Consider the following 16925-nt stretch of genomic DNA (forward strand, 5'->3'; position numbering starts at 1 on the left):
TTATGTCATATGTCAAACTGCTGCTAACATCTTCAGTTTGTGCACTAACAACTTTGCAAGGTATGATCTTATATTTAGATGTAAACTCTGTCTCATGGGACTCAATGGGTCAAAATTCTTCAAATACTGGATTCTGCAAGGTTAAAAGTAAGCTCATACAGTTGATAATCCCACACCCACTCAAAGTCACTCTGTGCTTTTGCATAGGCTGAAATAGAAATACTGCATGATGTTATCATTTCAGTAATTGTACTGAGTTGTAGTTCTGTGAGAATAATAAAAGGTAGTCAGATTAAACAAAATGTAATAGTCACCTGCTGAGCACCTGTAACAGCTGTGCAAAACATTTTTAACGCTGATGCGATTAGCTAGCAAAGAAATTCCTTGTAGGTGGCAGTAACCCTCGATAATCAGAAAAAAGTAGGGGCAAGAAAAGAAGTCATTAGGTTTGTGTGATCTCCAAGTGCTATAAAAATATCCAGAAAGGATGGAAAAGTGAATTAAGGGAAGAAATACTTTTTCCAGCTGTTTTGTGGACCCCATCCAATATTTTGAACATGTTTAATAGTAATAAAAAATTCTGTTAGCAAAACAATCGAAAAAACTCCATCCCTTGAAAAAGGCCCCTTGATGGGAGGTAAGGTGTGCAGCAATTCTAGATATTCCTTAAGCTGCACCCCCACGAATTAAGACATCCCAACTTTTGAAAATTTTGGTTAGCATTTTAGAGCTGTCAATCCAGTGTCCTTATCTTTCATACCCTCTATGTCCCAGATAATAGATGAGAGTTTTGAACTGGTGTGAATCTGCATTTTCATTGGTGATATGCTGGAGAAGCAGAAGAAAGTGTAGATTAGTGGAACAGTGTAAAATCAAAAGTAGAAACAGTAAAGCATGCCTCCTTCTAATATGTAGCTGTACTACCTGCTCAGAGTCATTTGGTATTTCTTCTCCCTCCCCGCTGCTGTGGAACATTTCCAGAAGGTCTTTGAAATGAGCACAGGTACAGCAGGGGTGGGATTCCAGTTAGGGCATATAACTACCTGACAACAGAAGTTGCTGGGGTGAATGTCAGAGACATCTGGTGAGTAAATCCCTGCCAGATGGCATGCAAAAGGTAATTTACACTTGTGGCTCATATGGTTAGTTTCCACGCCATCGTCTTGGCAGCTGTACTGCAGTCATTTTGGTGTTGTCTCACAAAGCACTTCTGTTGCTGCATGGATACCCCTGACTGATCTCGTGATACCCTACTGCTGTCGGTGTTACCTCTGTTTTTATTAATGTGACTCTGCTTTCACTGAATGGCATCCTTCTGTGTATGCACTGAGCTATGTACCCGCTTGCTTTTTATGAACTGGACAAGGCTGTTTCCTCTAGTGCTTTGTAGAAACTCCTAGGTCTTGTGAAGGGTATGTTTTGAGTTCAAAATACTGTTACAGAATGGAATTTCCTAGGCTTTTTTTTTCATTCCTTTTGTTTCCTTTTCGTTACTATCTTTCTATATTTTGTGACATTTTTATGAATGCAGAATTCTCAATGATGTTAACAAGAGTCTGGCATGAGTAGGGGCAATAGGGTAACAGCCAAAATAGCCTTCTAATACCTTTTATTGCAGCCTGCAGGTGTGGCGTCTCCGTTGGTTGTTGTTGTGTGAGCTTTTCAAATGACTGGCCATTAGCTCGCACTTCAAATATTTCAGAGTGGTTTTTTACTCTCAAAAATCTAATTCTTCCTGTGATGTTGAGCTTTCTGTCCTGCTATGATACAATTTTGCTCAACAGTATTCATCCTGTTCTTGCAATTAGTGTGTTTAGAAAAAAAAATTGTTTTCCAAACATCTCCAATAATCGTCATTATCAAATGATATCTGCAGTAATTGCCTGTCTCTTACTTTACACAAAGGTGCATGCGCACATGCACGTACACACACACGTGTGTGTGTGAAAAAACAGCCTCTTTGGCAAAGCAGCAGCAGGACCTATGATAATCAGTAAGAGCAGATCCATCCAGTATATCATGAAAAGGTAGAAAAAACCCAAAGTCCCCAACTGCAAACAGATAATGTTTGTTTCATAAGGGTTCACTGTTACTACTTTAGTATGATTTAGCAGTTCCAAGCTGCCCAGGCTAACTTATTTGTGATACAAAAGAATATAACAATTCAATTCACATGAAGAATGTATTTTATTTCTGAAAATAAATACACTCGTTTTTAAAAGCAAACTTTAAAATTATTTTACATGGGAAGATGTTAGATTAAATAGCATCTTCCTATTCGGGCTCATTAATCAGTGTCACAGAGAGGAAGGTTTACCTCTTTAACTATGAAAATGCAAACTCTCAACAGGTCTTATTTTAGACCTTGAAACTGAGATGAGATATCCCAGGTTGCACAATGTAACTGAAATGAAACCTCTAGTTGATTAGTTTTACCAAAAATGCCGTGTGATTAGTATGACCTCTTGTGTTAAACACGGGAATATTCATTTGTTTATTCACATAATGAAACAATCAAGCAATCAGATGAAACAGTAAAAGCTAGTAACAACACTGTCCTTCCCACTTCTACAAATAAATAGGATAGCAGCAGTAGATGTTGCAAAATTGAGACTTGTAACTTTTATATATGAATTAGAAAAATAAATGCAGTCATTTCCCCATATAGAACACAGCTATCATATATTTTAGTCTACCAAGACTTTAAAAAGATCAATTTTTTCTTCCCAATTCTAATAAAACCTTGCATGACCAGAGTAGATGAAATTACAGGACAGAGCCTTGGTCACTTCTAAATAAAACATGAAGATTTACCAATTTCTTAAAAAGCTTTTCATGGTAGACTTGGTCCTGAGGACTTTATCTTCTGTTAAGGAGAACACTTAAAAGAAAGTATCTTTAAGCAAACATTAAGGACACGGCATGCACAGAAAAGGAAAGATGCTACCTAGGCCTATCTAAATCTTTAACTAGTTCACAAAACATATATTCTGACAGCACATTTGCACTGGACTTTTATTTACAGAGTGATAAAAGCCCGGGTTTCCTAAGATTTTCATTTTCTAAGATCCATGCAACTCATGTGTGTGTGTGAGAACACAGGCAAAATAGGACCAGTGAGACAGAATTATCGCATCATGTTTTATCAAAAAAACAATGGAAGATCTGAAGCTGTGTTAAACAGACTGTTCATTCTTAAAAATAAAAGCATCTTCTTTTTTTTTTTTTTTTTGTCTTTGGTGCTCAGCAGAACTGAGTGCAATGGAGAGTATCCAAATACACTTTAGTATGACCTAAAAACACCGAGTGATTTATTTGGAAAGTGCTTTATCATTCATGCAAGAATGTGTGTGTGGATTTTTATTCAAAATTTGGTTGTTAAACAAATTGTGAATTATTACAAGGCATTATGATGCTGTATATCACACATACGCCTATTTATGGGTGCTTTTTCTAAAATAACCTATGCTATGTAAATATACTCAAAGAATTTTAATTTTTGGTCACTCTGAGTAATTTACCTATATTGTACAACCGTGATATTTAAAACATTAGTGAGGGTTGTTTGATTGTGCGTGTGCAATATGTGCTTGCTTTAAAAGGTACACCTTGGTTAGGAATTGTCACTGAAATTTTATAGCAGAGCATATTTAAAGACTTTGTTACTGACAGTGCCCCACTCAAATTTCTAAAATGCAAACCATTCAAGGGTGTAGAGTTTCAAAGGAAACTGAATGTCGTGTGACACACAGAAATCATATGGATCTAGGCTTTTATCCTATAAAGGCTTAGCGAACTTTGACATCAGAGAGAAGTTAAAGATGTAAGGAAAGCTTCCATGCTATTACATTTTGCAGCTGATTTTTCAAGCTGTAGACAGTGCAGCCTGACTGAAAAAAAAAAAGAAACCCCTCTTATAATCTCACCTAGGTGACAAGAATGGCACAGCTGTAACAAGGTAAATAACTTACCATTTTCATGGTTCTTCCCTTAAAGAATCTTCCCTTAAATAAATGCAGAAAAGAGACTTTACCTGGTGCAGACACTACTCTGCCTAAGGGAGCTGCGGGAATGAATTTTTCAGTGAGAGTTTGGGAGGGAAAGGAAGGGGAAAAGGCAAAATGGTAGTAGCCACCCAACTGCAGGGACTGCACCTCATGCCAGGAATCCGGAGCCGGAGGGGAACGCAGATACTCAGTGACACCGACCCCGTTTCACGGTAAAGCTCCCGCCGGCCCGGCGGCGCAGGGCTCCAGGCCCGAAACCACCGCCTGCGGTGTCCCGCCTGGTGGCCTCACACCCCGGCGGCCGACTCTCCCCTCTCCAGCTGAGGGAAGGAGCGGCCGACAGAAGTGCCCCCCCCGCCCCCGCGCTCCGTGACAGGCCCGAGATGTGCCGGGGAGGGCTCCCCGCAACCCGGCCCCACGGCAGCCCGCGGGGGCCGCGGCCTCTCCCCGTTCCCTCCGGCGGCAGGCGGCGGGCACGGCCCAGGGCCGCGGCGCGGGCGGCGGGAGGCGCGGGCCCGCCGGCGCGGCGGAGGGGAGCGAGCGCGACGCTGTGTTTTGCAGGGCGGCGGCGGAGGGGCGCGAACGCGACGCGGTGTTTTGCGAGAGCGGCGGCGGCGGCGGCGGCGGGCGGAAGGCGCCGCTGGACAGCTCCGGAGCGCGGCGCCCATGTTCCGGAGGCGGCGCAGATGTGAGCGGCGGCGCGCAGCCGGGGAGCCGGGGGGCCCCTCCGCGGCGGCCCCTTGCTGGCGGGGGCGATCCCAGGAGCGAGCGCGCTCCCCGCCCCCGGGAACCCCCGGGTTTCCGCGGCGCGGGGCTCCCCGCGGCGGGCGGGGTGGGCGCTGGGGCGGGCGCGGAGGGCGAGGGCAGCCCTTACCTGCGGGCGCGGCGCGGGCGGGAGGCGGGATCCCCGCGCGGGGCGGGGCGGCGGGGGGACCCTGCGCCGCCCCCGCCGCCTCACGCCGCGGCCTGTCCCCCCCCTCCTCAGGTGACGTGATGCCCCTTGTTTTGGTCCGCCCGACCAATCGGACGCGGCGGCTGGATTCTACGGGAGCCGGGATGGGCCCTTCGTGGCGGCAGCAGGACTCTCCCCTGCCGACCATAACGCATTGCGCAGGGTGCACCACCGCCCGGTCCTCCTGCGGCTTTAACGGCCCCGGCATGGACGCGCCGCGGCAGTTCCCGGCGGGCTTCGGCCCCGAGCAGCAGCAGCAGCAGCAGCAGCAGCAGCAGCAGCAGCGCCCGCCGCCGCACTGTCAGCAGCAGCACGGGCAGGACAAGCAGAGCCTCCTCCAGCAGCAGCAGCAGCAGAGCCCATGCCTCCAGTGCAACAACTGCGCCTACTACGGGGCTGCTGCGGCAGCCGTGGGGGATAACCTGCCCCTGCTGCTCCGTGCCTCCTCGCCCCTCTCGGGGGCCTTCCGGACGCACTCCTCGCCGCTGTCCTCCGCCGCCTCCTCCCGGCAGGGCAGCCAGCTGAACGTCAGCGAGCTCACCCCCGCCAGCCATGCCCGCGCGTCCAGGCAGCCTCACCAGTACCCCCAGTACCACCAGTGCCATAGCCTGCAGCAGCAGCAGGCAGCCAGCCCCAGCAGCAGTGTCAGCAGCGGCAGCACCCACCACCACCACCACCACCACCACCACCACCACCACCACCACCAGCTGCAGCAGCAGCAGCAGCAGCAGCAGCGCCGGGAGAGCAACCCCTTCACCGAAATAGCCATGAGCAGCTGCAGGTACAACGGCGGCGTCATGCGGCCGCTCAGCAACCTGAGCTCGTCCCGCAGGAACCTACACGAGCTGGACTCCGAGTCGCAGCCGCTCCAGCCGCCGCTCGCCAGCCCCGCCGCCGCCGCCGCCCTCGGCACCCCCGCGGCCCCGGAGATCGTCGTCTCCAAGCCTGAGCACAATAACTCCAACAACCTGGCGCTCTACGGCCCCGCCGGCCCCGGCCCCGGCCCCGGCCCCGGCCCGGGCGGCGCCAACAACGGCGGGGGCAAGTCCAGCAAAAAGAAGAACCAGAACATCGGCTACAAGCTGGGGCACCGCCGGGCGCTCTTCGAGAAGCGCAAGCGCCTCAGCGACTACGCGCTCATCTTCGGCATGTTCGGCATCGTCGTCATGGTCATCGAGACCGAGCTCTCCTGGGGCGCTTACACCAAGGTACCGCCGCCGCACGCCCGGCCCGGCCTGGCAGCCGGTCCGGCCGCCCCGCGGCCCCGCGGAGGGGCGGCCCCGGCCCCTCAGGGAGCCCGGCGCGGTGGGGCTGCTCGCCCCCCGTCCCGTCCCGTCCCCGTCCCGCGGCGCGCCCCCCCCCCCCCGCTCCCCGGCATGTGGCGGGGTGCCGCTGGTCCCCGCTCTGCCCCCGGCGCCGTGAGGCTAGGCGGCCCTCCCGGGGGCCGCGGGTGGCCGTGGGGCGGGAGCGGCCCCTGCGCGTGGGTCTCTGAGCGACGGCGGTGTCTTTCTCTTGCAGGAGTCGCTGTATTCCCTCGCTCTGAAATGCCTTATTAGCCTCTCCACGATTATCCTGCTCGGGCTCATCATCGTGTACCATGCAAGGGAAATCCAGGTAACGTTTCCTTCTGTGGGTCAGTGAGCATTGCTGGCATAGCTGGGGGCGCGAGGCCGTTTGTCTGAGGGCGCAGTGGTGGTGAGTGCTCGGCACATCCCACTGGTTCAGAAAGCAAAAGTGATCTCTATGCACCTGCCGAAGTTCGGTCAAGCGACCTCGGCCCTGGAGAGAAACACGGCTGGCTCTGCCTGCTAGGGACTGTTGCCTGCCGTTGTGCTATAGGATCGCTTAGCCCTGAGGTTATAACATGCTTTCTCGGTGACATGCCAGCAGTCTTCTGTGGCAGATGTACAGCAACAGTCTCTTATTTCCCAATGAATAGATTTCATGCTGTGCGTTTTCTCTTGACGGCAAGGTTAATTATCTTCGCTGTGCAAGGTATGTAATCTTCACTGCGCTGTCTCAGATACAAGCGTACTCTAGGAGAATGTTTAAGAGGAGGCGGAAGACTTACATTTGACTTGTATTTAATGCTGCACAGCCACTAGGAATGTGGCAGAGGAAAACTGTCAACAAAGATAGGGCTAAAGGTTGGAGGAATGTAATGATCAAAGCTGTAGAATAAGTTTTGCAAACACTGTCACAAGTTCTGTCCGATGGACCTAGTTCTAATATAAGTAGTAATTTTTTTGACCAAAAATTAAAATTTGGCATTTCAGCTCAAATGAAACATACAACAGAATTCAAAGTTTTGAAGGGAAAAATACCTTACTCATAGATACATTGATGCTTTTGCTTTTCCAGGTTAGTTAGAAATATCTTAAGCTACAAGCTGAAATGACAGCTTTCAAGGGCAAAGAAGACTTTTCCACTGGTACCAATCAGTTAAAAAAAAAAAAAAAAATTAAGACTTGTATAGTACCCTGCTTCTATGCAAATGAATGCTGTAGTTTCAATGTGAAATGGTACCATAGTCTCCTACTTAGGGTAATGTTAGAAAAGTATTATGTTACTGGAGACTCTGCCAAATTGGATCCTGTTGTGCAGTCCTTGCACATGCAAAACTTCCATTCCTGGCTCAGAACCCAGTTTCTCTGCATTAATATCAAAGATATTGAAAGCTGTTTAATGATATTGTACTCAATGAACAAGTGTTCTGGTGAAAGAGCATCTCTATAAACTACTGGAGTACTCATGAAGAGGTTTATTTATCTGTATAAAAATAAATCGGCGCTGCTGCGATGTGGGAGCCTTCTTTTCTGGTGTATCTTCCCACAAGTGGTGCTTGAGGCATGAAGAGCAAAGCTGAAAAAACATCTCTGTAAAAATTTGAATTACTCTATGCATTTTCCAGAAACTTTAAATGGAAAATTTTATGCAAGACAACAAAATAGTTGTAGGTCCCTGTATGCATCAGCTCATCCTAAATATTTATACCAAGATTTGGTTGGGTTTTTTTTTTTAAGTAAATAGTTACAAATTTTCATTTCCTTAGGAGTGTGTTATGGATCAGAAAAAAGAACCTTAGAAAACTGAAGTTGTAATTCTGTTTGTGTTTGGTTTAAAAAACTGTTTGTGTTAAAAAACAGTTAAAAACCTGACTGTTTTAAAGAACTTCCTCATGTATGTGACTACATGGAAGGAGTTATGCAATCATGTGACTTATTCAAGGTTAATGTAGTTTTCAGTGCTGCCTGACAGTACAGTACACAAGTATACCTGCCAGCAAAACAGCCATAGCCTACGTTTTAGTCTGAGAGACACCGAAAACTGCAGTAGTCGTGGCAGGGCCTGAAGTGAGCTGCAGCTTCAAGGGGCTCTGTCATTCATCTTGAAAATGAAAAGGAAGTTCTCTTTTTCAAGGAGCTTGTTACAAGGAAAGGTCGTAGTATCACCCTTAGCTATTAGATATCTGATAGGTTTTTAATTTAGGCACAGTCTGTTTTTGTACACACACTTGACTTTTAAAAAATAAGGTGAAGAGCATGCAGAGCAAAATTTATGTCCATCTACGGTCATAAATTTATGTTACACTTGAGATCTGAAAACAAGAAGTACCTTTAAAATACTTGGTTTAGGAATGTAAGGAATCTTCTCCAGGCAAAAGAAATTACTGCGTAACCCTGATAATGTAATGGTTTTTAAATAATCTTTAAAGCTGACTGTTTTCTGAAGACACACGTGCCTTTAATTCAAGTGATTATCCTGCTATGTGCAGTAGAATGAATCACATCTGTAGAGTTGTGCCCACAGATGGTTGGTTGTGTCCTGGAGGACTATTTGCACCAGCTATTTGTCAATCCTGTTCAAGTTTGAACATTCCTTTCTAATTCTAGTCTGAAGCATACTTAGACTTGACCAGTGGGTATAGTGTAAATAAGCAGGAATTCATCGAGAGAATAAAAATTATTTTGTAAAAGAGAAGGTCAGTGTATTCTGTTTGTGGTGTAGTATGTTTCATACTCTGGTGGAAGCAAACCAACCTAAACATAGATAGATTTTTCTACAAAGCACGAGACAAAACATGTTGGGAAATAAAAAGCTGACAGTTTAGTAATTATTACTGATTGCAGATTTAATATTTAGAAACTCCTGGTGACCTAAAATGCCGGCAAATGGAAATCAGCTTTTTCATTCTTTTCAGTAGCCTGTGACCTTGATTTATTGGTAGGAAACCCGAACAGCCGTGCTGCAAGCAAGTCTACAGGGCAGTGCCTAGCAGCATAGCAGGTGACTCTAGCCTTTCCATTTAAAATGACCTTGCCCATATGTTTTGCTTCGAAAACAGTCAGCCAGCTGGTTAAACCAAACTCTAGAGCTTGCCTGTCCCAGACCTGCTGAATGTTGCAAGGGAGTTGGAAGGGAGGTTTATAAAGACTTGTAGGGATTCTTCCTACAAGAAGAGAGTAACATATCGACGTGAAACGAATTTTCTTTTTCGCCCTTTCCTCCTGTTAGAGCGTGGTTGATGTGCGGTGGAGGAGCTGGAGCACCTTCACTCTCTCGGGGGGCGGGGGGGGGTCGTTTTCCGCCGCCGCCTCTTCAGCACCGCAGACAGCTCCGCACGTTGCGCGCCGTCCGGGGCGGCCCGGCGGGGCCCGGCCCGGCGCGGCCGCAGCGGCGGGCGCGGCCGCCCGCTCCCGCCCGCCCCGCCGCCAGGTGAGGTCCCCCGTCACCCGGCGGCACATGCATCCCCCCGGGCATGTTTTTAGCCTCGCCTTCAAAACCTGTTAGCAAAAAGGCTTTGGTTTTGGACTGCCTGGAACTTGCCCGGAGCTCTGCATCTGACAGACCAAAGTCTCCAGAAGGGTGTAGCTGCAGTGTTTAGACAAGAGTAACTGTACGGATGCTGTGTAGTCTTGTGAAATACTGGAATTGTTAAAATATTTTCATCAAATACGTTTTCAGTGATCGCACTGTATTAGTTATTCTGTATAACTTCAAGAATAAAGCAGGAGCTGTTACTAAATTTAACAAATGTGAGTCCATGTTAAGACGGAATAAAAAGTCAAATGAAACCAGGTGGATTTAAATGGTAATTCATAACTTACATTACCATTTCCAGAAAAGAGGATAGAAAACATAAGCAAGTTTCCTTCACATCCCTCCTCCTCCTAGACAAAACCCCAAATGAACAAGAGTAACGACATTGGAGTTGAGGATAGTAACAACAGTCCAAATCTGTGTGTTCTCATTTTGGTCTGTTGTTGTCATAGGTATAACGCTCTTAAAAAATCACACTTGGGAGATTATGAAATATGCATTGCTCTTTCTCCAAGCTTGTGTGGTTGTTGAATCAGTTCTTCAGAGCAAGTGCCTTGTGTTTGGAAGATCAATGGGAAAAATGTAATTCATCATTATCCCAGCCTAGAACAGGTATTTCTCTGACTATTACTCCACTCGACTCCAATTTGAAGAGGTGGAGGAGGGAAGAGATAAGAACATAGCATGATCCAATTATCGTAATAATTTTTGATGTATAAATTATCCACTTCATGCATAAACAGTTTGTTACCTAATACTATTTTACATAATTAAAGCAGCAGCATGGAACATGTTTAAAATTGTAGTTCCTAGACAACTTATTGTTCCATTCCACACTTCTCTAGTAGAAATTTCTGTTAGATCAATAAATAAGGTTAGTTTATCAATAAATAAAGAAAGTTTTGGGTGGCAGTTCAGATGGTAAAGCTGCAGTTTTTCTACTTTTATTGAAATATAGACCTCTGTCTCTCTTTAGTACTGCTGGAGATAGAAATGCTTTTTAAATATGCACCCCCAAAATTCTATTGACACTTTCTTGTATTACTCAGAGCAAAGGATTAAAACCAAAATTCTCTGAGGTTGCCAGTAAAAGGTCTTTAATGTCTTTTCTTGGGCATTCCACCATAGCCTGGTATTTCTTGAGAGATGGTGGTCGCTGGAGGAATATATTCACTGGAACACTTCTCCTTTGATGCTGGACTGCTTAGTGTATCTCTTCCGTAAATAAACATTGCCCTTCTATTGCCTGTCCTGAATAATAATAACCTGAGTAATGCTAACCTCTGGTCTCCTGGACAGAATCAGAACCTCTGTTCCTTCTCTCTGATACAGAAGCTCTCACTCATGCAGAAACATGAAAGTTGTTGGTATTTGGTAGAATTGAATAGAAATCTTCATTTTTTTGTATGTCAGTTGAGATTTCTAACCACTTCTAAAATGTATTGTTAGTTCATACTTAGGTAGAACACCTGTGGAAAGTCTTGTGAACTCCAAGGTTAAGGTTAAGCCATTGCTTTCACAGCAGAACCTCCCAGGGCTCCAGGGAGAAAGCGCCTTCAGTCCCTAGATGGTTCTGAGGTGGTGGGAAAATAATGTGCTACTGATGGATTTGGAGTGAAACACTTTCAGTCTTCATTAACTTTATCGAAAGTTATCACAGCTGAGAGCCCAAATATCTTGCTGAAGAATCAAGAATCTTTTCTTCTTTTCCCTGTTCCTGAAAACTTGAAGAAATTGAACAGGCAGTAGTAGGAAAAAGCAAAGGATGGTAATAAATACATATCTTGACCTGTCTGTTGTGCAAATAAATTCCGTAATGCATGATAGTAATAAACGCTGTTTACAGGAGTTTCGTTATCTTATTGGCATCAGTGGGAAGTTCTGCAGTAAAAATTTTTCACTCTTGAACAAATACGAAGTTAAACTCCCTTACAGTCTCCTGTCATAAGAAGTGATGGGTATTCTGCAGGCCAAATTATTTGTTTGTTTTTATCTATATTATTGTTTTGCTTTCACTGGGGTGGTACATGTGTATCTCATTAGCTGTCTTGTTGGCAATCTGTTGACTCTGTGCTGAGACTAACTTGCCTTTGCTTAGGTATATTGAAACATCAGGGATTGCACACACAGATGTTAAAACTTCTGCTGCAGAAACAAATGAGTTAGATTAAGAGCACAGAGAACAAGTCTGTTGAATAACAGGTGAAAATCAAAAAATAAACTTTGAGTGATAATTTTATTCTGATCTAAAGCCCATTGAGAATTAGTGATTTTTTTTTTCTATTTATTTTAATAGGTCTTGGATTGGGCAACAGCAAAACTCATTGTGTAGCAGTTTTGATCCAGGATACAGTAACTTCATGTACAGACTCGAAAATTCCTTTCTACCAGTCAAGTTTAATACACATCCGTATGTGTTTTAAACAGAATGTTCCATATGTGTATTAAACAGCAGAAAATCATATAGGAATCCAAGGACACTGTATCTGTCAAATTAACACTTTAGAGTATTTTTGTGAAAATACTTAGTTTTAGTTCCATTCAGTATATTTTTGATAGTTTATATCTGCAGAATTTTCTGACCCAGGAAAAGTTACAGGTGCCCAGTGGCTACGAAACACAGCACTGTAGTGCATATGGCACAGAAAGCAGGCTAGAAAATCCTTTAACGTTGGTCAGCATCCAAAAGGATCTGAGGCCTTTTGCATTGAAGTTACACGTAGAAGACACCTATATTTCCAACAGGCTCCATCAGAATGTAGGAGAAGGTTGTACCTGGTGGTCAGGACACTGAATGTTTGGCCTGGCCATACCTAGGTTTATCTATTCATATGCACCAGTGTTCTGAGCATTTTTTAATGAGGCTGTTAGAAGTTTATCAAGATGTAGTAGGGCATAATGAAGTGTGAGAAGGTATGGTATTGCCCCTGTTGGAGAAGAATGTTTGTAGCCAGAGATCAGATTCTGGATTTGTATAAATTGTGTTGTTTAGCTGAAATCAACAGAGATAACTGTTGTCTGCGATCTTAGAGGCATTCTGCACGTGCATCTCAATGTGAAAGTATTGTACATGTCAGATCTGTGGGGACTTCAGGTGAGAAAATACTGTCAGGTACTTGACTGCAGCTCTGCTTTGCCTGAGTTTAAGTGAAAGTGTGCCAAGACTGACAAGTATAGATTAATGCTTTCGTGATTCTGGTTCTGGTTTATGTGATCTACTAAATGTAGTATTCTGGGCTTTGAATTTGATTTGAGACATGTTTATGGTTCGTTTTGACCAGAGGTCAGAACAGGAATGGCTACTGTGTAGGACTTGGGAGAATTAACAAGCTGTGTGGAAGCTTCTATGCAACTTCAATTAGCTGTTTTCACCCTTGATTTTCGTGATGAAAGTCACACTCCCGTACTAGAGGATGAATTACTGCTCTGAGCCTATGAAGCTCCTTTTAAGACGTAAATTACCCCTAAGAGAAGAGGCTGTAATTGATCTTGTAATTAGCTTTCAGGTAAGCTGGATATATTGGTCATTGTACAAAGTTTCTTTTATTAAGTGAAAATAAACTGTAAAGTATGCAGAAAACAAAGTAATTTTCTGGGGAAGTTTCCACAGCTCTGTTCTGTGGAAAAGAGAAAAGTTGCACATCATGACACACACAAAAAAAAGAATTTAATATCACTTTTCTATTTATTTTTTTTTAAATAACATAAACTATATTACATTGAAAAATGTGAATGGAAAAACTTCCATTTAAAAATGTGACATGTGAAATACCTATGTATCACAGTGTATTTTTAATGAAGTTGTTTAAATTGACTTTGTCCCATTCTTTTAATGAAAGCTACATTAAGTAATCTTCTGTCAGAAGATCAGAAGAGATTGTCATGAGAACATGTTTTCCAGCTTAGAAACAATTCTTGTGTAAAGAGAATGGTAAAACATGAACATTTTATACTTTAAACTGGTGTATCTGAACCGAGGCCTTTGCCACCGAAAATGTTCAGTTAATATCATACATAAATAATTTATATAATACTGTTTAATGTAGTTGCTGGGAATTACACGTTTGTAACTTACTGTTTCATTCAGCTTTTACATCTTGAACAGTCCCTGCAATTGTGTTCCTTCATCTGTGTGAAAACAGTTCTTAATAAACATAGTTTTATACTGACATTTTAAAAACGGAAGGATGTGAATGTTAGGTACTCCATGAAGGAGTGAAGAGGGATGAATTCTGAAAAGGGATGTGTGCATCTTCTAAGGTGCTTCCTTATCTCTTTCATTTTGGTGGAGACTGATGGACCTTTCAGAAATAAATCCCTTTTGAGGAAATACTAAACCTTTTCATGTCAGATGGAAATACCCCTGTAAGTTCCACATAAAGTAAAACCAAAGGGTAGGCTTTAAATATCTTTATATTTTAAAATTACTACTATTAGTCTTTTTAAGAGTAATTTGTTCAGGGCTGTTTTTTCTGTAAAGAAACATATTTATTAAAAGAAAAACCCGCTCTGTCAAAGTGGCACCTTATAAACTTTTATGCCTGTTAATACTGTAGAGCTAGCCTGATGAATAGGGGAGAGCTGGGTTCTGTGTTATGTGATTGACCAACAGAATTGTTTATTGAATTCTAATTTAATACATGTCACAGAGTTATTGAAGACGGCAGGAGCCATGAGGGTCATAAAAGCCCGTACAGGTGTAACTATAATTTCCCTTGCAAAAACACTGCTGCTGGTAAGGATGTGTCTGCAGGAAGGGACCTAGCTTCGTACTGAGTCTATGTATTGAGAAGAAGGTATCAGAGGCAAAGGAAGGGTTTTTGCTTTACAAAAGAGCATATTTGAAATAAAAAATAATTGAGAAATAAATATATATGGGTTCATATCCGTAGTTTTTATTGTCACCTGTGGGTAAAGAGCTTCCTGAGTTTTCCTACCTGTGGTCTGCAGTAAATATTGTTGCTTGTAGTAGTTCCGAGTGTAGCTGTGTGTCTTCCATAAACAGTTACACATCAGTTCTGTGGTTTGATGGGTAGGTGTAAGTTAGCCCATGAAGAAGGAAACACATGTATAACAAGCATTTATATTGTAGTTTACATTGTCAAAGGGAATTACTTTTTTTTTTGGTCACTTAAATGTTGTTTTTACAACAGGGAATGCTGAGACCAGTTCAAGTGCTGTGGAAGTAATCTGGGGAAGGCTTCGTAACTGCACTTGAAGCTCAGGCTTGTCTATCCTGTAGTCTTATGCTCACATCAGTCATTTGTCACGTAAATAAGACACTGTTGTTGCTGTCCAGCTATGCCAATAATTTTCAAGAACAGCCCGCTTTAGTGGATGTCTCAGGCACTGCAACGTAGAATCAATGCTGTGCTCCACAGTATGTCATAATGAGATATTGTTGGAAATCTTTATGAAGCATTTTATTCCTATTACAATTGTTTATTCCAGCTTTCATAGCACTGCAAATTCTGTAGCATTACTGCAGGTGTATGCAGACATTCACTCCTGCCCTACCCCTGACATCAGACAGTAGTGTCTTTCACTAGAATAATGCATTATGAAGCAATGCTTCATCTTCACTCTCTTAACAAAGCAAAGATTCATCCCAGGTGGTGAATGGTATTTCTTGTTTTGCGGCAGTTGTTATGCTTTTAAGAATAAGATCTGTTGCAGCTAGGGAATGAGTCATGTTTTTAATTAAAAATAAAAATTGCATAGTAGCTTTGATTCTGTCTGTACCATTGCATCCATAAAATTCGCACGCATAAAACTCTGATTTCAGTCTGGGAAACTGGAGAAAGACTGAATGTTTAGGTGGGGCTTGACAGCACAAAATAAGTTGTTTCCTACCTGAAACAAATAATAAATAAGACTAGCAGTAACGATCGCCGAGCATTCACTGATAGCAGCTAGGTTTAATGAAGTTTTCGTCAACAGTATTCTCACTGCATTTCTGATACAACATTAGTTACCATTTTTTATACCAGTCATGCACATTTGAGGTGTGTTTTGACTTCAGAGGAGAGTCATATTTGTGAATATCTAAATTAGTGGGATCTTTAGAGCCTTCCAATTTAGAGCATCCTCATTGTATACGAAGGATTTGATCCTTAATGCCTTTGTAATTATTAAAATATCTTTTCAAGAAGACTTGGAAACTGTTGAACAGACATTGATTTATGAAGAAGCTAAGGATGCTCTTTACCCACTTTTTCTTTGCCCATGAAGCAGCTACTTTCTGCAGTAGCTGTAAAATTCAGTTTTGGCCATGTAGCTGCTACACCGGAGTATAGTGGGTTCCTTTGTAGATTCCTTTGTAGGACAAGAGTTGTTCTTGGGCTTTGCATAAGGAATGGGCTGATACAGGAGAAATTCTTGTCTAGTCAAATTCCAGCGTAGCTGAAAAGGTATCCCGTTACAGTTACTACTGAACACGGTCCTCATCTGAATGGTGTCATGGGTAAAGTGGCTTCACACTAAGCCAAATCCCTTCTTTTCTTCTCATTCAGGTTTGCGCTTCATGGTAAAAGCCAATAATTTGCATTCTGTTGTGATTTCTACTGTGTGATAGTTTGAAATAACTTAAATCCTTATGCAGTAGGATAGACCAGTGCTGGACCTGATGTATTCCCAGTTCAGCTTCCATATAGTTTTAAGATAGTTCAATGGCATAATGGGGAAAAAAAAAGTTAAGTTGATAGACTACCCATGGCCAGTCTGCTTTCCACATTTGGTTGTCAGATGGGAAAATGTTTGGTTCTCCATCTTTATGTGCAGACATATATGAATAGACATTTGTCTACCTCCCAGCAACAGAATGGGATGCAGTGGAGCCAGATGAGAAATTTAGCAGTGTGGCTGTAAGTTGGCAGACCATACTTTTCCCCTGCCATTTGGCACCTGGAAGGAAAATAAAAAAGATGAACAGGTTTTTTATATCCAGCCTGTGATCACAGATGACAGCTCATCCAAAATTAATAATTCTTGCATTTCTCCTGTGACTTTTGTATGTATGTTGTTGCTGGTGTCATCCTGTGTTAACTGCCGGACATCAGACTTTTTGCTGCCATGGTCTGTCCTGATGAGCATAATGGTTGTGAAAATAAAGCCTTCCAAAACATTTTGAATAGCAATTTTATGTT

At 43.4% G+C, this 16925-nt stretch overlaps 1 protein-coding gene across 2 annotated transcripts in view; it reads left to right on the forward strand.

The window, feature by feature from the left end:
• Positions 1–4673: 4673 nt before the first annotated feature.
• Positions 4674–16925, forward strand: part of KCNN2 (potassium calcium-activated channel subfamily N member 2) — a 73389-nt gene continuing 61137 nt past the window's right edge. Inside the window, exons 1-3 of one of the 2 annotated variants that reach the window (XM_059833953.1) lie at positions 4674–4695; positions 4993–6167; positions 6478–6573. In XM_059833953.1, coding sequence (XP_059689936.1) covers positions 4674–4695; positions 4993–6167; positions 6478–6573 — 1293 coding nt within the window. Of the gene's footprint in view, positions 4696–4992; positions 6168–6477; positions 6574–16925 lie in introns of those variants that run through there. The other variant, XM_059833954.1, reaches the window with a different exon arrangement.

Source organism: Gavia stellata, chromosome Z (genome assembly GCF_030936135.1).
Source record: "Gavia stellata isolate bGavSte3 chromosome Z, bGavSte3.hap2, whole genome shotgun sequence".
Classification (NCBI taxonomy): Eukaryota; Metazoa; Chordata; class Aves; order Gaviiformes; family Gaviidae; genus Gavia; species Gavia stellata.